Genomic DNA, 18427 nt, shown 5'->3' with positions numbered 1-18427 from the left:
ACCATAAATTTATTTTTAATATATTATATTGAAAAATTACTACTATTATGATTTATGTTTAATTAATAATTCAATTAGTTAACGGGAGAGATATTCGTTAGCTCACGCTTTCCTCTCTGGATGAAATATATTAATGATATGTATGTATCTTAAATGTGTAAAATTGCTATCTACACGTGAAAAAAGTAAATTGTTAAAACATCGATGGTGCATAAAATCGATTTTTTTTAAATCAATATCCAAACATCGATAATATCGATAGTTCCTCGGTGTTTTTGCACCACTTCTGTCTCTGTCTCTTTCTCGCAAAAACACGATGGTGCAAGGAGTGCGTATAAAAAAATTCGGGCGAAAATCTAGAAATTACAGGGCGATCACGTCCTGATAATTTGCGAATCCTCGCCAGCCGCTCGCCCAGGATGTGCTTGGCCCCATGCTAATCGACGTTCTTTCCATTTAATTCCAGACGCTGTACACTTACCCCGAGAACTTCCGCGCGTACAAGGCGCTCATCGCGGCGCAGTACTCCGGCGCCCAGGTGAAAGTGGCCGACAACTTCAAGTTCGGTGAGACGAACAAGTCGGCCGACTTCCTGAAGAAGTTCCCCGGCGGCAAGGTGAGTAATGGTTTGGGCGTGTGCCACCGCCTAGCCATCTTGCCATGTCATCAACTAAACGCCGGCCGCTTTTGTTTCGCTTTGGTATTTTTTAGGTGCCCGCCTTCGAGACCGCTGATGGCAAGACCCTCAGCGAGTCGAACGCCATCGCCTACTTGCTGGCCAACGAGCAGCTGCGCGGCGGCAAGTGCCCCTTCGTCCAGGCTCAGGTTCAGCAGTGGATCAGCTTCGCCGACAATGAGATCGTGCCGGCGTCGTGCGCCTGGGTGTTCCCCCTGCTGGGCATTCTGCCGCAGCAAAAGAACAGCACTGCCAAGCAGGAGGCTGAGGCTGTCCTGGAACAACTGAACAAGAAGCTGCTCAACTCCACCTTCCTGGCGGGCGAGCGCATCACCCTTGCCGACATCGTCGTGTTCAGCAGCCTGCTCCACCTGTACGAGTACGTCCTGGAGCCCAGTGCACGCAGCGCCTTCGGCAATGTTAACCGCTGGTTCCTCACCATCCTGAACCAGAAGGAGGTGCAGGCCGTCGTCAAGGACTACAAGCTCTGCGAGAAGGCCCTGGTCTTTGACCCGAAGAAGTACGCCGAGTTCCAGGCCAAGACCGGCGCTGCCAAGCCCCAGCAGCAGGCTCAGCAGAAGCAGGAGAAGAAGCCCAAGGAGAAGAAGGAGCCGGCACCCAAGAAGGCCGCCGAGCCCGAGGAATTGGATGCCGCTGATGAGGCCCTGGCTGCCGAGCCCAAGTCCAAGGATCCCTTCGATGCTCTGCCCAAGGGAACCTTCAACTTTGATGACTTCAAGCGCGTCTACTCCAACGAGAATGAGGCCAAGTCCATTCCGTACTTCTTCGACAAGTTCGATTCCGAGAACTACTCGATCTGGTTTGGCGAGTACAAGTACAACGAGGAGCTGTCCAAGGTGTTCATGTCGTGCAATCTCATCACCGGCATGTTCCAGCGTCTGGACAAGATGCGCAAGGCTGCCTTCGCCTCCGTGTGCCTGTTCGGCGAGGACGGCAACAGCACCATCTCCGGCGTGTGGGTGTGGCGCGGACAGGATCTGGCCTTCACCCTGTCCCCAGACTGGCAGATCGATTACGAGGTCTACGACTGGAAGAAGCTCGATGCCAAGAGCGAGGAGACCAAGAAGCTGGTCACCCAGTACTTCTCATGGACCGGCGCCGACAAGGACGGCCGCAAGTTCAACCAGGGCAAGATCTTCAAGTAAACCAGCTCAACTCGGCACACAGATCTTAACAACAGCAACAGCAGCAGTAACAATAAAAGTTTGAGATTCGAAATACAGCAGCAAAAGAGCATGCACGATGCCTATTTATTAAGTTCCAACTGATAGTATATTTATCGTGCTGCGTCCTAATCCTCCCTTATATTTGGAACTCTGGAGAATTGTTTTTGTAACCATAAACATTGATATTGTCGACGGGACAGCCGCCTGCAGCCAGAAAATAATTTATAAACAAAAAAATAAACGGTTTTCTATTAATTAACAAGAGTTTTTCCAAGTCTTGGGGGGTGGGAAATGTGAGATTGCAGATTTGTAAACAAAACAGCGTTATCTAATTAAACGCTATCAATAATTGCTCTTGATGAACTTCGAAAGGTTTCGTAGGTACTTCCATCTAAACTAAAATTTTATTAAAATATTGGTACTTAAATTCAATGTTGTAGGCAACTTTATTGGCTTTATATAGACTTAATCCATGAATATCATCAATTAATGCTTAACAATTATACAAGGGTCTGCGAAGAACAGAAGTATGTATTTCGAAACAAGTTTAAAACTGATTAAACTTGGTTTTAAAAGCAAAGGAGAAGCTTGCAGAAATATTTGAATAAAAGGAAATGCTTTATGTACCCATGGCACATTGTCTTTACTTCTTGATCACGACGGGTCCAACGTTGTCGCCGGTCAGCTTGTTGTGCTCGCCATGGCTGCCGTCGCAGTAGGGCCACTGAAAGACAGGATTATAGATTAGGTATCGGAATAGTTAGGAATGCCATAGCAGTCCACTCACGTTCTTGGTCTTCCAGCAACGGCAGAAGGCGGCCTTCTCTGCAATATCCTCCACATCGATCATGTCCACAACCTTGGGCTCATGCTTCCGGATATTGTTGTTGCAGCGTCCGCTCTTCTTGGCAATGCACCGATCCCTTGCCGCAGGGCAGAAGGCAAGATAGCTTGTATAAACAACTCCGGCCACCACAACGGTGGGCGGGATGAGGGCCAGACAATCCTTGACTGCAACAGAATAGACCAAGTGTATTTTAAGGCACTGAAAACTAGATCTCTCAAGCAGCCAGCCAGTGAGCCGAAACCGGCACAAGGTCGTTTATCTATATTTCACACATATGTATATCGAGCGGGATTAGGTTATAAACGCACATTGATGTACGTGTGTGCAAGTTTAGCCTCCGGTGCCCTATCTCACCTGGCCGATAAAAATTCGCGTCAATTAAAAATTTCTCTTGCGGGCTCAACAAAAGTTGCATAATCGCGCGCTCTGCACGTTTGCTTTTACTGTCGTGTCGTCTGGAAGTGCAAACATGAATATATTGCTATATAGGGTCAAGTGTATAGCCTGGAGAACACATCCAAAAGCCCAAAAGCCCTAGCTGCAATGTCATTATTTATGTGCCCTTTGAAGGCGATTCAAATTCCATTTTGGATATATTTACGTTAACTTCACGCTGACTTACAGGAGAGCTTGAACCAGCCGCTGAAGCTGTCGGGGACCGGCAGGTTGGACAAGTAGTTGGGCAACGTGGATTTAACTAGGTGTGATATGGGTTCCATTTCGGAATTTTATTTTGTTGGAGTTTATTGGATCTGCGAGTCGGAAAACCTGTTATTTTTGTTGCTTTCGGTTTAGTGGTGGCAGCAATTCGATATTTCTTATCGCCCGGAAATTCCATTGATTGATCGGTCACACTGAAACACTGAAGAAAATTTATTTAATTTAAATCCAAAGTTCGCCAATATTAAAAATCCGATCGAAACTATGCCGATCCGAATTTAGATAAACAGTGCTCATGCAATATTATTTTTTTTTTAACATTTTCTTAATTAAACTGTGGTTCATAATGAAATTCAGGTTAACTCATCCTTTTTTTATACCCTTCTAGGTTACTATAATTTCGGTCAGATGCATCGAACGGTGTGAAGCAGTCCTTTCCGACCCTATAAATCATATATATTCTTGATCAGCATCAACAGCCGAATCGATCTAGCTACCTTCGAGGGGTAAAAAAAATTTCAAATTTTTTCAAAAGTTTATAAGGGGTTACATCGTTAAAATTGTAAAAAAATCAATCAACAATTTAATTTTTTTAAAATGTTCAATTGAGTATGTAGATTTTTTAAACTAATAAAAACTAGCACAGAAACGCTTACCGATTGGAAATTAATGAATTTTTGACTGAGTTTTGATAGATTTTTCTTTTCAAAAGTTTACAAATTTCAGTGTTCTGAAGTTAGTTTCCTTAGGTGTTTTCCGAGTGTAAAAAAAAAATAAATAATTCAACTTATTTTTTTTAATATTATCCTTGAATTATGTATAAAACTAAATTATTAAATTAAATTAAAAACTCAATTTCGATACTCGATTCGCTGCCGCTCCGCAACTATCGATTGCGCAACTATCGCCTTCAAGGAAGCATCGATTCCTTTACTTGCATCCCTAGTCGCGCATAATTTTACACAAAATTTTTGATTTTGTACTCTGGATAAACTATTTCAATTCGGTGTTTGATTGGTTTTATTAATGAGTCTTTATTCATTTTCCGAATGCTTACTTTCGAGCGGAAACTCTAAACTGTGAGAAAAATCTTTGGAGAGCTGCGAAAAAAAGTGAAAAGTGAAACAAGAAGAAGCAGCAGACTTCGCAGCGAGTAGTGCGAGCGTGTGTGTGTGTGTGCGTTTCTTACGTTGCAAACAAAAATTTGTTAAAAAGAAATTTCGATTGGCGGCGACAGCGGCGCTTGTAACCCCTTTTTTTTTAACACCGCTAATGCGCAGCATTGTTGCTCCTCCAGAAATGTGAGTTCCTCTCACCGATAAATTGTAGCTAATTTAACCGAGACTAGAGCGGCGGCAGTGGCAGCAAGCCGTGCATAAATTACTGTCACAATTATAACTGTTTACCTTCGCCGTTCAAATTCGCCGAAACAGAGCTTTCGGGCACATCATCACACATCACACATATGTATGTATGTACATCACGTATACATCACACACAGATTTCAGCAGTTCATTTCCATGTGACCTTCATTTCCAGCAGCAGCAACAAAATCAATAGTAATAGTAGCACGTTCCCCTCCTTCGATTTTTTTTTACATAATTGGAAACGGTAGCGGGTTCAAGTGCATATCTATTTAATTGGTAATTGAGCGTGGGATTTACAGGGACACACGTACATACATATGTACATACATACATTTCATTTGATCGGATGACATGGATAGCCACTGGCTCTCTCAGTTGTGAAATGGAGAGAGTTTCTCGGGTTGCACTTGGATTTGTTTAAGGAGAATTTTTCGTGTTCCCTTGTTCCTATAGGAGGCTTTGACTTAGTTGCCATTTCTTCTAATTGACACATGCATCGTAGATCAGCTGACCAGGAAGGGGTCTCCAAGCACATTTAGGATGCCATGCCTCCTTGAATCCCCCGTGGGTATTATCTATCCCAGTGCTATCACCCCCTATGAATCACTTGCCAGGCCATAGATTAGTTAATGATTAGCAAGGGTAGCCGGACATACGCCTTATCAATTACGGCGATGACGAACCTGTTACCTATTACCTGTTGTGATTGTGGCAATCACCTGGCATTGCTCCAACTGCTCGCTTCTTTCTCTCTCTCCATTAACAATTGCCAACATGTTATTAATCGGTTTGGGAAACCATGTGTTTCGCTACCTTTGCAGGATAATGAAAGATGCACGAATATGACGTAAATGAGCGCAAAGAGGAACCAGCCAGTCTTCCACTGCCACGCAGCGAAACCAGTGACACCAGGAGCACCAATAACAGCGAGACTCAAATCAGCCAGCAAGATTTACAACTACAGACTACAGGAGCAACAGGAGCAACAGCAGGAACAGCAGGAGGATCAACACCAACCGCAGGAGCAACTGCAGGAACAGCAGGAGGAGCACACGAAGAGCTTACCCTTGTTGCCGCAAGTGCTTGAGCTCATCGATCGCGTGGTGGTCACCAACTCAGAGGTCGTCGAGCTCAGCGAACCGCAAAAAAAGCGACAGCGTCGCGTTTATGTCGCCAACTCCACGCGCTGCGCCAGCCTACGGTCCCAGAATAAGCCACCACCACCACCACCAGGAGGTGAAGGTGAAGTAAAGCCGCCGAGCCCTTCATCCTTGCTGCCAGCGCAGGCCGCTGCCTCGCCGACGCCGACCGAGTCGCCCATTGAGTATATCAAGCCAGGTGGGATTACGGCATGCCGCCTTTAAACTCTTATCAGCGAATATATTTTGATTAGCGCCGCAATCAGATTATAAAATAGCTTTTAATGTCACAGAAATCAATTAAAATTTGTTTGATTTATAAAAGTATGGTTCATTTTTCGGAAAAATGTTCATAACTTTCTTAAGATTATTATTATTATTTTTTTTTTTTTATTATAGATCACTAAATGTCGAACTGCACAATGGCGCACAAAAATTCCATAAATTCAGTTAATAATTTTTAATTTTTTTTTTCCAGAACAATTTAAGCCGGAATTTTGGAATTGCATTGAGGAGCAGGAGCCGGAGCGGAAAACCGCTTCCAAAAAGCGACGCGGCGGCACCGCTGGTGGACGCACTCGGACGCGACGAAATCAAATCCTTAACGACCTTGAGATATATTCACCGGAAACGGCGGCTGCCATTGCTGCGGCACAGGCCGAACTCGACGCCACAGGAAAGAGCACTGGAAAGGCCATAAGAGGCAGAGGCGCCAGCAGAGCCAGCCGAAAGAGGATACTCACTGACACAACAACAACAGCAACAACATCAACATCAACCACAACTTCAGCAGCGATGTCGTTGTACGACCGACGCTATCAAAGCACCACCGATGAACGGCGAGGTGTTGCCAACGGATACGGGTCGGGCAACAACGGACTGCGTGCAGGCAATGCCGCCGGCCAGGGCTCAGCATCCGGAGCCAGTGATATTGGCGAGTCGCAAGAGATGTCGCAGAGTGGCCATCAGTATTATGGATCCGCCGGCAGTAGCAATCCCACAGGAGCGGGCTCTGGACTCAATGGTAGTGCATCAGCTGCCCTCAATCATGCCCCCTCGATGGGCACGCTGTGCAACATTGGTAACACATGCTACTTGAACTCGGTGGTGTACACACTGCGCTTTGCCCCCCACTTTCTGCACAATTTGCACCATTTGATCCAAGATCTAACCGTGGTCCAGCAGACAATGGTGCGCCAACAGCAGGCCTCTAAGTCGGCGTCACTGGGCCGCAATGTGAGTGCGGCCCAGTTGGAGCATGCGCGCAGCTGGAGTAGCAAGGATCTGGTTGCCAGCACAGATCAACAGCAGCAGCAGTACAGTGGACTGAATGGCGGTAGCAGCGGAGCAGCGAGTAGTGCCAGCAATGCCAATGCCAGCGGTTCCGGGAAGCCCAGTCATCAGTCGGTAACGGAGAATCTCCACGAGCTGTACAACAATCTGCACGGTAACGAGATGGCCGACTCTACGGAGCCCTACCATGCTGACACGCTGCTGCATGCCATCCAGGATGTCAATGCCACCTTCGAGGGGAATCAGCAGCAGGATGCTCACGAGTTTCTCATGTGCGTGTTGAACTGCATCCGGGAGACGAACCAGTCACTGATCAAGTCCATCGGCGAGTGTCCGGAGGTCATTGCAAATGGGTAAGTTGCTTATCTTTGGTACAAACAGAGTCTTAAATCGTTTTTCGCTTTAAATATCGATTCATTACTTTCATTAAGATTCCAAGACCTATATTTAATGTCAACATTTTCTTGTTTCAGCTACATAGCCAATCCAGACGATGTGGACTCGGGTGAGGGCCAGGATCGCACGGATTCCGCTGCCATTTCGAGCAACAACGGGTCGTTGGCCACAACTAGTCACATAACCACAACCAAAACGTCATTCTTCTCACGAAAATCGAAGAGAAAAGACGAGGTAAAGTCATCCAAGGCGACGCGTATTCAGTCGCCGCTCAAGGACAAGGACAATAGTCCCACGACAACGGGCGGGATCTCCGGAGCCGGCCATGCCACGGCCAATAGCCTGTTCTACCTGAACACAGTCGATCTCACCGGTGGCGGTGGTGGAGGCACTCCCACGCCGCCGCCAGCGATGCTACAGCCCACAAAATACTCCAGCGACGACGACACCAACTCGGCCACGCTGCTCAAGGACAAAATGCGACTGGAGGAGCGGATAAAGGAGCTGAATCTGAACTTCTTTAGCTCCGATTTCGAGGGCATTGTAGTGCTGACCACCAAGTGTCTTAGCTGCGAGACGGTGACGCGGCAGAAGCAGGGCATGCTCGATATTTCGGTGCCAGTGCCGATATCCGGATATGACAACGAGCTACAAGACAAGCAGCCCAGCACTTACATCCAGAGCTCCTGCATGACCAAGGAGTACTTCCGCGGCGAGAACAAATACAGCTGCAATCAGTGCACCGGCTACACCGAGGCCATACGCTCCATCTCGTACGAGGTGCTGCCCCGGCTGCTGGTCATCCAGTTGAATCGTTTCTCTGGCGGCATGGAGAAGGTGAGTACGTATGTCCCCACCACCTTTACGCTGCCGTGCTTCTGCGCCAAGTGTTGTGATCTTGCCGAGGGCCATAAGCTCCATGTCTACAAGCTGTACAGCGTCATTACCCATGTGGGAGCCACGCTGACGGTGGGCCATTACATTGCGTATACGTGCTTCCTGGACTTGGCCAGCGACTATGTGAACTGCCCCAAAGATCGCAGGAATACGATAATGACGGGCAACACACAGACGATAGCCGCAGCAGCGGAAGCGGAGAATTCAGCTCCTAGCAGCACACCAGTGGCAGCTGCTGCCTCAGCCTTGGCCTCCTCCGGCAGCAATCTGATGAAAAAGATGAAGTTTGGACGTGGCAAGACTTCGAGCAGCGGGGATTTGAGCAAGAACCTGAAGCAGCTGAACGGGATTAGCAGCAAGACCATCACCAATGGCATCGGGAAGCTGAGCATGAACAACACGATCTGCCACGGCGTCCAGTGCTGTGCCATGCGGCTCTGCTGCAGCAACAGCAGCAACAGCAACTCGGCCAGCTGCAGTGACTTTAGCGAGGAATCCCTGCAGAATGGCAGCAACAGCAATCTCAGCTCAGGAGGAGCGTATCCCACGGGCTACGGCAGCACTGGACGGGGCGGTGTCAAGGCCAACTATGTCCACGGCGGCCCCGATCCCATCTGGTATATGTGTGACGACGACAAGATCAAGGCAATGTCACAGCGGGAGTTTGAGGAGCTCCTATCGCCCACGCGGAAGATCACGATAACTCCGTACTTGCTGTTCTACGCACGATTCGATCTACAGACGCCCGCCAAGCCGGGAACATCCTCAACGCCGCCGCCGCCGGCGCAGCCACCAGGCTCGGCGCAGAGCTCCTCCTGGTCGAATGACAACAGTAAAATTTGAGGTGTTCAGGCAAACACATATTTATCGGAAAATATATATATGTATAAGGACGTGGGATGTATAATTAGTAAGCAAATGAAGAAGTCTGTTTGTTAAACAAATATGTAATATCGTACTAAGAGCTCTATCGTTTACCTACATGCATAATCTAACTATTAGTTACATCATTTTCCCACAGTTTTTGATTATTATGTATAAGATAGGTTCAGTTGAAGTCTGTTTAATCGATGCATTTGATGATTTGCGCGTGTATTTGTTGTAATTAATTAATTAAGCTTCAAACGAAACACGAATTTAAAACGTTGAGAACGACAGAGAACGCTAAATCGAACGAAATAACAAGGCAAGGGCTTTCGCTACATTAAATTATATTGCGACAGAAACAAATTAAGCACACCTTTGTGAGTGTCATTGTAATAATTATAATAATTATTATTAAATAATATGAAAATAATCAAGAAGTATTTCTTCAAGGACACCAAGTCGATCCCAGTTTTGTTTCATGCGCAACCTGTAATAATAATCACAGCATCTAATAAAGTACAGTAAACACTCTCTGGACACACTCAAAAATATAATATACCAAGTGTTGAATAGTCGTTAAAGAACTCATCATCACACAAAACGCGAGAATTGGAAGATCAAGCGAACGAAGAACAACTCTGAGAATTGTTATGAAATTTGATTATTGCATAGTTTATAGGGCGAAACCCGAAGAAAAGAACACAACCTTCATTGTAATGTAATAATTGATGCATAATAGTAAATAATAATATCTCTGAAATAATTGTAATAGCACAACCACTATTAACGCAATATCCCAGAGGACCCGAACTTTTTAAGCAAAATGTAACTTAATTATTGCAAACCGATCGCCGACGGGCTCAGAAATGATGTAAAACTGAGTAAAATATAATTATTTTTTACTGAGTTCTCTTTTCCGAGTTAGTTTTCGAATATTGTTTTTAAATGCTTTCCCGATAGTATCGTTTGGTCCTCTGGGATTTCAGAGTTCTTTTTAGCCCTAGTTTCTCTCACACTCTCCACTAAGTTTTTAGTTTCGTTTCGACTTACACATATATATTTTCCAAGAGCGCTGCATATAGTGATATTAATATTTACAGAGCATACAATGATTTCTTGTGTAAAGTTTATGTTTAACAATTAAATTTAACATTAACAAGTAAAAATAACACTAAGAACCGGATTCAGCGAGAGACACAAATTGAAATACGCATGAAGCGTTGGATTACCATTCTATTTATGTTTATTACTGAATTAGCATTATTAGAACATGCTTAACTAAATATACGAAATATACAACATATACATATATTCACATATGGCTAAATCTCAATCTAATCTTCCTTTTGGGCGGTACAGGGCGACCCCCATTTATTAAACACTACTAATTCGATATTTATCAGTTTATTCAAGGAACTTCAAAAATGATTTTAATTCCTAATTGAACTCCCGGATGGCGCTGGAGAAGTTGGCATAGTTTCGCTCATTCCATTGCACATTGGTCAGCATTATTTCCAGGGCCTGCTGGGTCGCCTGCTCCAGACCCTTGAAGGACTCCCTTGAATTGGCAACAAAGTCCTTGAACTCATTGTAGTCAATCCGGTTGAAGATCTGCTCATATAATGGCGGCAACAGACGAGAAACAACCTTGGGAAGAGGATGGTAGCTGCAAAAGGAATTTAAAGTATAAAAAACAGATAAGAAAAGGTAGTTTCCATACCCATTCAGTTTGTAATTAAATTACTGAAGAAAAAATAATATCTTTACTCACAATTTGTAGATAGACTCCACGTTGTCCATGAAATATTTCTTCGCCAACAGGAAACCCACTTCATTGGCAGCCACCGAAGTGAAGACCCAAGCCGAATCCTGCTTGCGGATGTCACCCTTGGAATCGAAGGTCATCTCCAAGAGGCGCTGCAGTAGCCACACCTCTTGCGAACAGGACAGAGCGTCCAGAATGGTAAGCTTTTCGCTTGCCACGTTCGCCTTCAAGTACCGCGACCACAAGAACTCCCAATCATTGTCACTGCCATGTTCGATCGCAGTGCAATACACAATGTTACGGATATCGATGGGCACGGGATTATTCTCATCGGGATTAGGATCCGTCTGCCACTTGCGGAAGTATTCCACTGCCCGAGGTACGCAATCCGAAGCCTGGTAACCGCAGGCCCATGTTCCCACAGTTGTTTTCAGCAGGATCTGATCCTTTTCCTGGATCGAGCTAAAGGTGTCGTTGATACCATTAAGATCTTCGTAGATCGGGGTAATCAGCTTCTTAATGAACCGCTGTGGAGGCAGGGGTTCGGGATTAGAAATTCTCTCGAAATATTAGAAAGGTATACTTACCTTGAAGGAGCCATATTTGGGTGTCTGTCGAATGATTCGATTCAGCAGCTTAAGATTGTCCAAAGCCACTCTCCAAGGAAGTAGTTCCCGCTCCCTTTGAAGGTACTCGATCACTCCCAGTGCGGTCTCGTACTCCTGCTCTCCTGTCCAGGCGAAGTACAAGACATCGTCAATCAGCTGAGCTCTATTGACCAAATGGATGCTTTTGAAGTCCCTGCTGTTCAGGGTTTGGATAAGAAGCTTCCAGTTCTTGGCATCGTAGTTCACCTTGTAGGGCGCCGACAACTTGGTGTTGAAGATCACCCACTGGTCGGCTCCTGGTAGGTTCCCGATCTTTTTAGGTAGTCTCTGCCCATCCTTATTGCACTCTAACCAGTCCTCAGGTGACGTGTTGTTGAAATCCAGCTTCGACTGGGTGGTGTAGCTCAGTGGCACCCACCAGCACCCTCCATTGCGGGACCGGGACACCTCGGTGTTCAGAAGGTAGCGCTCCTGGGTGAGCTCCGCACTTCCTGCTGCATAGTCACGGGTCACGTTGATTACAGGGTAACTGTCAAAGCATTTATTCTTTAACATTTTTTATCATAAATAAATTGTAAAGAACTCACCCTGTTTGCAGAGTCCAGGAGTCCATAATGGTTTTGATATCAAAGTCCTTCGGTAGAGCACCATTCTTGTGTGCCGCCTGGGTTAGCGATCCCCAGAGGTTATCCTGTTCCGCATTCTTATATTTATACATCTGAAGGTAAGACTTCAGGCCGGAGCGGAATGCCTCCTCTCCCAGGAACAAGTGCATCATCCGTATCACTGATGATCCCTTTTCGTACGCGATCGCATCGAAGTTTTCGAATATCTCCGAGACCAATTGAATGGGCCTTGAGATGGGATGACTGCTTTCCAGGGAGTCCTTTCGGAAAAGCGTCAGCAGATTAGACACCGACTCCTTATCCAAGGAACGCCACTCTGGATGAACGTGTGCCAAGCCCAAAGTAGCCACATAGGTGGCAAATCCCTCGTTTAGCCACAGATCCGTCCACCACTTCATGGTCACCAAGTTGCCAAACCACTGGTGGGCCAACTCATGGGCCAACACTTCCGCCGTATGCTGTTTGTCGTCCAACGCCGAATGCTCTGGTGAGAAGAGAAGGGCCGACTCCCTGTAGGTAACCAGTCCCCAGTTCTCCATTGCACCAGCAAAGAAATCGGGCACCGCAATCTGATCCATCTTGGGCAACGGGAACTTGATCCCGAACAACTCTTCGTAAAACTGAAGAACCTTGGGTCCGAATTCCGAGGCGTAAACACACTGATCGATGGCATTGGGTCGAGCCCAAGTGCGGAAGAGAGCTCCATTGGACAGAGTTGAAGGTTTGTAAGAGAAATCGTTGATGGAATAGGCCACCAGGTAAGTGGACATGGGCACTGACTCTTCGAACTCAGTCCACACGTAATCCGGGAGGGATTCACTGAAAAGGAATTGCGTTATTTGCTAAGAAAATAAAAATCTAGAAAACTTACTGTGGCTTCGTCTTCTTCACCGGCATGTTACTGAGAGCATTGTACTTTTTGTGGTGTCCCAATGTGACCACAAAAGGAGCTTTATAGATTGGTTCATCGAAGCAGGGAAAAGCCAGACGAGCTGAAGCTGGTTCGAATTGCGTAATGGTGATCCATCTCGTCTCATTTGCTTCAGGATCTTCGTAGGAACTACGGTAATATCCCTCAAGTTGCGCATTCAGATCGGCGGAAAAGGACATGGTTAGTTCGTAGACATTGCCAGCCAACAGTTCCTGGCATGTGTTTAGAATATAATAGTCGTGGTTGGGATTCACCGCAGTGGAGGATACGCAGTTATCCTGCTTCTGTGATCCATTGACTTGGCTTAGAGTTGTCTGGGACTCATCAATGGTTAAATCCTTTGAGTGCAGCGTAATGTTCCTGGTGTTTTCCAGGACCTCTATTAAGATTTTCATAGTTCCATTAAATGTAGACTCTTCAGGATGCTCCATAAGGGTCAAGATGCTCAACTGATACTTCTGGGGACGAATAGCCGTTGGCAGGCGATAGTGGTTGTAGTTGGAATCGCAAGAGGCTAAGCCCACAGCTGAAGCCACCGCAAGTAACATAAACCATTTCATACTGCGATTCTGTAAATACAAGATATAAATATTAATTAAAAAAATTAAAATTTAGAACACTTTGATTTGCTTAAAAAATTAAATGAAATATGATTAAGACTTTGCGCCAAACTCTTTAAAAAACTAGTTTTCTTGACCCAGTTTCCTGAGAACATGAATATTAAACTAATTTGCCTTAGGGTCAATGAGCTTGAACGATTAGCATCTATGTATATAGACTTCTTTTATTATTCCAAAATACAAATTTATGTAAAAGATTAGGTTTAAGAAAATACCATGTACCAAAATATGTATGTATATTATGTATACATACATAATTTAAATAAATTTTGAATGAGCATTAAAGTCACATGTGGTTTCCCCTGAAATCACAAACAAATGTTATCAGGCGGGCAATAGGTAATAAAACTTTGCTAGTTCCTGGAACAATTAATAAATTCAATCAAATGTGTATATATTATTTTCAAGAAACCAACAAATACGTCACTTAAACGTTTAATCTCTACATTTGCAAATGTGATTAATGTTAACTGCAGCGGTTGTAAACATGGAAATTTACGCCACTTTTTATCACTTAAAACTTGACTGGCAATTACTGGCTTTTGTTTTGTTATATAATTTATTGATTCTTTTGTTCAACACTTAGAATTTGACAGACAAAAATTGTTTTTTTTATCATTTTTAATTTCTAGAAATCAGCGCCGCAAAATACACACCTCTGAGCTCAACGCAACTCGACGATCGAATGAGATGAGATTAACAATCGGAACTTAATTTATTTGCTGAAAGCTCAGCGGAGAGTCAGAAAAGAGAGACTAACTCAGAGAATTGAGAATCATTAGAGTTAATTAATGCCTACACTCATTTTGCTTAGGAATGAAATTAATAACAGCGTCAACGGGACGTATGCGTAATATTTAATTACTTGAAACCAAATAAATGAGATTATTTGAGATTCGTTGCAGTCACAGTAAGTTTACAAATTTAGAGTCTACTTTTTGGCAGATGCATTTGGGATATATTTAATTACGTCTAAAATTTAATTACGTGCTAAAATTATTATTACCAACTAATATATGTCGTTGGTAGCCAAGGAAATAAATTGTTTGTGGTTTAATTCTTAAAATGAAATATATTATAGTATATTTTGTTAAGTTCAAGGCTCGATTAACGATTAGCGTCTAGTATATGTGTGTATTATAAACTAGAACTCACGTTTTCCCAATCACTATAATTTAGGAGAGTACGGAGTACGAAGAGAAAGATATATAGTTTTTAAAATTGAATGAGATATGAATGGGTCTATATCATAGATCATGCAAGTAACAATGTGTAAAATGTATACCTATTCTGATCTGATTTATACCAGTTTTAGGTTGTTTTAAAATGATCCATTAAATTATATTTCAAAACTCCAATAATATTGATTTATTTTGAATACATTTGTATATACAATTTCTCTTCAATTAAGCCTCCTTAAGTTTCTGCTGAATGGCTTGGAAAAACTGAAGGTATTTTCGCTCATGCCACTGCACTTCGATCAGCATACTCTCCTTGGCCTGCTCGACTGCCTGCTTCATGTCCTTCAGCAAGTCCTTTAAGCTGTCCAATAAGTCTGTGAACTCATTGTACTCCCGCCTGGTATTGACATTGACGGAGAGTGATGGCAAAAATTTAGCTATATAAGCGGTCATTGGAGAGAAGCTAGGGAGAAAGTATATTTTATTAATAATGTAGTTTAAGCGACTTACCCATAACTAAATACAAGTACTTACTTCTTATGGATGAGATCCAGGTTGTCTAGCACATACTTTTTGGCTAGCCACCATCCCACTTCGTCGGAGGCCACCAAACCGAACGCGGAGGCGGCATTCTTACTCCGAATGTCGTCCTGCGGATCGAACATCATCTCCAGAAACCTCTGCAGTAGCCACACTTCTCGCGTGCAGGTCAAGGCATTCAGAATGGTATCCTTTTCGGTTTCCACATTCGCATTCAAGTACCGCGTCCACAGGAACTCCCAATCCTCATCGCTGCCGTGTTCCACTGAGGTGCAGTAAACGACGTCTCGCACATCGACGGGCACGGGGTTGTCCTTGTCAGGATTAGCCATCGATCTCCAGTCGCGGTATAGGTCCTTAGATCTCGACACACAGTCGGATACCTGGTACTTGCACGCCAAGGACACTGCTATCTTTTTCAGGTGTGTTGTCTCCTGGGACTGAATGGAGCCGAAGGTGTCATTGATTCCATTCAGTTCTTCGTAGAGAGGAGCGATCAACTTCTTTACGTAGCGCTGCGGATGGGAGGTTTTAGTAGAGAGTACCCATGAAATATGAAACCAAGTCTACCTTGTAAGATCCATACTTTGGAGTGCTTCGAACAAGTTCATCCAAATTCGATAGATGTCCTTGGGCTGCTTTCCAAGGTAGCAGCTCCCGCTCCCGGTGAAGGTACCCGATCACTCCCAGAGCAGTCTCGTAATCCTGCTCTCCTGTCCAGGCGAAGGTGAAGATATCGTCGATCAGCTGAGCTCTATTGACCAAATGGATGCTTTCGAAGTCCTTGCTGTTCAGGGTTCGAATAAGAAGCTTCCAGTTCTTGGCATCGTAGTTAACCTTGTAGGGTGCCGTCAGCTTGGTGTTGAAGATCACCCACTGGTCGGCTCCTGGTAGGTTCCCGATCGTCTTGGGCAGGCTCTGTCCATCCTTACTGCACTCTAACCAGTCCTTGGGCGACGTGTTGTTGAAATCCAGCTTCGACTGGGTTGTGTAGCTCAGTGGCACCCACCAACAGGTTTTACGATTAGATCTGGGTACCTCGGAGTTAAGAAGATAACGTTCCTGGGTAAGTTTCGCTTTTCCTGCTGCATAGTCACGGGTCACGTTGATAACGGGATAGCTGTCAGAGGAAAATATTGATTTTAATTGCAATTTAAAACTGCAGACTTACCCCGATTGTAGTGTCCACGAATCCATGATGGTCTTGATCTCGTAATTCTTGGGTAGATCATCATTCTCGTGCGCTGCTGCGGTGAGTGACTCCCACAGGTTATCCTGCTCGGCGTTCTTGTACTTATAGGTCTGCAGGTAGGATTTAAGACCAGAGCGAAAGGTCTTCTCCCCCAGGAACAAGTGCATCATCCGTATCACCGCTGATCCCTTCCTATAAGAAATATCATCGAAGCTTTCATTGATCTCCGAGACCAATTGAATAGGCCTCGAGATGGGATGGCTGCTTTCCATGGCGTCTATTCGAGAAATTCTCTGCAGGTCTCCCAATGATTTCTTTTCTAAGAAGTTCCACTCTGGATTGGTGTGAGCCAAGCCCAAATAAGACACATAGGTGGCGAATCCCTCGTTTAGCCACAGATCCGTCCACCACTTCATGGTGACCAAGTTGCCGAACCACTGATGGGCCAACTCATGGGCCACAGTTTCTGCGACATTCATTTTATCTTCCAGTGAGGTGTGAGTCGCGGAGACAAGCAGCGCGGTCTCCACGTAAGCCACTAAACCCCAGTTCTCCATGGCACCGGTCTTAAAGTCGGGGATGGCAATCTGATCCATCTTCGGCAGCGGAAACTTGATTCCAAACAACTCTTCGTAATATTGCAGAACTTTAGGTCCTATATCCGCCGCAAAATCACACTGATCAAGGGCGTTCGGACGAGCCCAAGTGCGGAAAAGGGTTCCATTTCGGAGCGTTGAAGGTTTGTGGGAGTAATCATTGATGGAATAGGCCACCAGGTAAGTGGACATGGGCACTGACTCCTGGAATTCCGTCCACACGTAATCCGTGAGGGATTCACTGAAAAGGAATATGGATTATCTGCTATCAAAACTCACTTAAAAATCAAGGAAATTTACTGTGGCTTTGTTTTCTTCACTGGCATGTTACTGAGAGCATTGTACTTCTTGTGGTGTCCCAATGTGACCACAAAAGGAGCCTTGTAGTTGGGTTCATCGAAGCAGGGAAAAGCCAGACGAGCTGAAACTGGTTCGAATTGCGTAATGGTGATCCATCTTGTCTCATTTGTCTCGGGATCTTCGTAAGAACTACGGTAGTATCCCTCAAGTTGCGTTTTTATATCGGCGGAAAATGACATGGTTAGTTCGTAGACATTGCCAGCCAACAGTTCCTGGCATGTGTTTATAATATAATAGTCATGGGTAGGATTTACTGCAGTGGAATTTACGCAGTTATCCTGCTTCTCTGAACTATTGACTTTCCTGAGACTTATCTGGCATACATCAATTTTTAAATCCTTTGAGTGCAGCGTTATGTTCCTCGTGTTTTCCAGGACCTCTATTAAGATTTTTACAGTCCCATTAAAGCTAAACCCCTTTGGGTTGTCTAGATCGGTTAAGATGCTCAAGAAATATTTCTGGGGTCGCAGAGCAGTCGGCAGGCGATAGTAGTTATAGTTTGATTCGGAGCTAGTCGTGGTAAGGCCCAAAATTAGGGTCAATAAGAACAACAGAAGCCAATTCATGATTCTGTGAATCGGATTAATTGTAAAAATATTTATATATTTGACTCAAAAACAAGCACTAAATTTGAACACTCGGAAAGCCGTAGACCGATTTGGGTTCATTCTACGGTCGT

General features: G+C 44.7%; 5 protein-coding genes across 12 annotated transcripts; 2 read left to right on the top strand and 3 right to left on the bottom strand.

Annotated features, from left to right (window-relative positions):
• The first annotated feature begins 299 nt into the window (after positions 1-299).
• eEF1gamma (elongation factor 1-gamma) lies at positions 300-2122 on the top strand. Its single transcript, XM_020956152.2, has 3 exons — positions 300-328; positions 467-616; positions 712-2122. Exons 1-3 carry the CDS (start codon positions 317-319, stop codon positions 1840-1842), a joined length of 1293 nt encoding a protein of 430 aa, XP_020811811.2. The 5' UTR covers positions 300-316; the 3' UTR covers positions 1843-2122.
• A 163-nt stretch (positions 2123-2285) lies between these two features.
• On the bottom strand, positions 2286-4770 carry Cisd2 (CDGSH iron sulfur domain 2). The gene is made up of 4 exons (XM_020956153.2): positions 4560-4770; positions 3333-3572; positions 2651-2874; positions 2286-2587 (listed from the first exon to the last, which is right to left on the bottom strand). The coding sequence occupies exons 2-4, from the start codon at positions 3427-3429 to the stop codon at positions 2507-2509; spliced, it is 402 nt and encodes a 133-aa protein (XP_020811812.1). The 5' UTR covers positions 3430-3572; positions 4560-4770; the 3' UTR covers positions 2286-2506.
• Usp1 (ubiquitin specific protease 1) lies at positions 4277-10659 on the top strand. 8 transcript variants are annotated; one of them, XM_086840232.1, is made up of 5 exons: positions 4900-5013; positions 5559-5639; positions 5680-6075; positions 6355-7522; positions 7643-10659. In XM_086840232.1, the coding sequence occupies exons 2-5, from the start codon at positions 5570-5572 to the stop codon at positions 9303-9305; spliced, it is 3297 nt and encodes a 1098-aa protein (XP_086696358.1). In that variant the 5' UTR covers positions 4900-5013; positions 5559-5569; the 3' UTR covers positions 9306-10659. The 8 variants fall into 8 exon arrangements, with proteins under 8 accessions (XP_020811800.2, XP_020811801.2, XP_020811802.2 ...); XM_020956141.2 differs by lacking the exon at positions 4900-5013 and adding an exon at positions 4277-4671 and having other exon boundaries at positions 5559-6075; XM_020956142.2 differs by lacking the exon at positions 4900-5013 and adding an exon at positions 4339-4837 and having other exon boundaries at positions 5559-6075.
• Positions 10550-14674, bottom strand: LOC110186858 (aminopeptidase Ey-like). Its single transcript, XM_020956150.2, has 6 exons — positions 14536-14674; positions 13200-13828; positions 12290-13147; positions 11682-12231; positions 11101-11621; positions 10550-10995 (listed from the first exon to the last, which is right to left on the bottom strand). The coding sequence occupies exons 2-6, from the start codon at positions 13817-13819 to the stop codon at positions 10767-10769; spliced, it is 2778 nt and encodes a 925-aa protein (XP_020811809.2). The 5' UTR covers positions 13820-13828; positions 14536-14674; the 3' UTR covers positions 10550-10766.
• A 544-nt stretch (positions 14675-15218) lies between these two features.
• On the bottom strand, positions 15219-18371 carry LOC110186857 (aminopeptidase N-like). Its single transcript, XM_020956149.2, has 5 exons — positions 17689-18371; positions 16772-17629; positions 16171-16720; positions 15595-16115; positions 15219-15523 (listed from the first exon to the last, which is right to left on the bottom strand). The coding sequence occupies exons 1-5, from the start codon at positions 18312-18314 to the stop codon at positions 15286-15288; spliced, it is 2793 nt and encodes a 930-aa protein (XP_020811808.2). The 5' UTR covers positions 18315-18371; the 3' UTR covers positions 15219-15285.
• Between the last annotated feature and the right edge of the window lie 56 nt (positions 18372-18427).

Source organism: Drosophila serrata, unplaced genomic scaffold (genome assembly GCF_035046125.1).
Source record: "Drosophila serrata isolate PLE 108 unplaced genomic scaffold, ASM3504612v1 contig_382, whole genome shotgun sequence".
Lineage (NCBI taxonomy): Eukaryota > Metazoa > Arthropoda > Insecta > Diptera > Drosophilidae > Drosophila > Drosophila serrata.
This window is presented reverse-complemented; position numbering and strand designations above follow the sequence as displayed.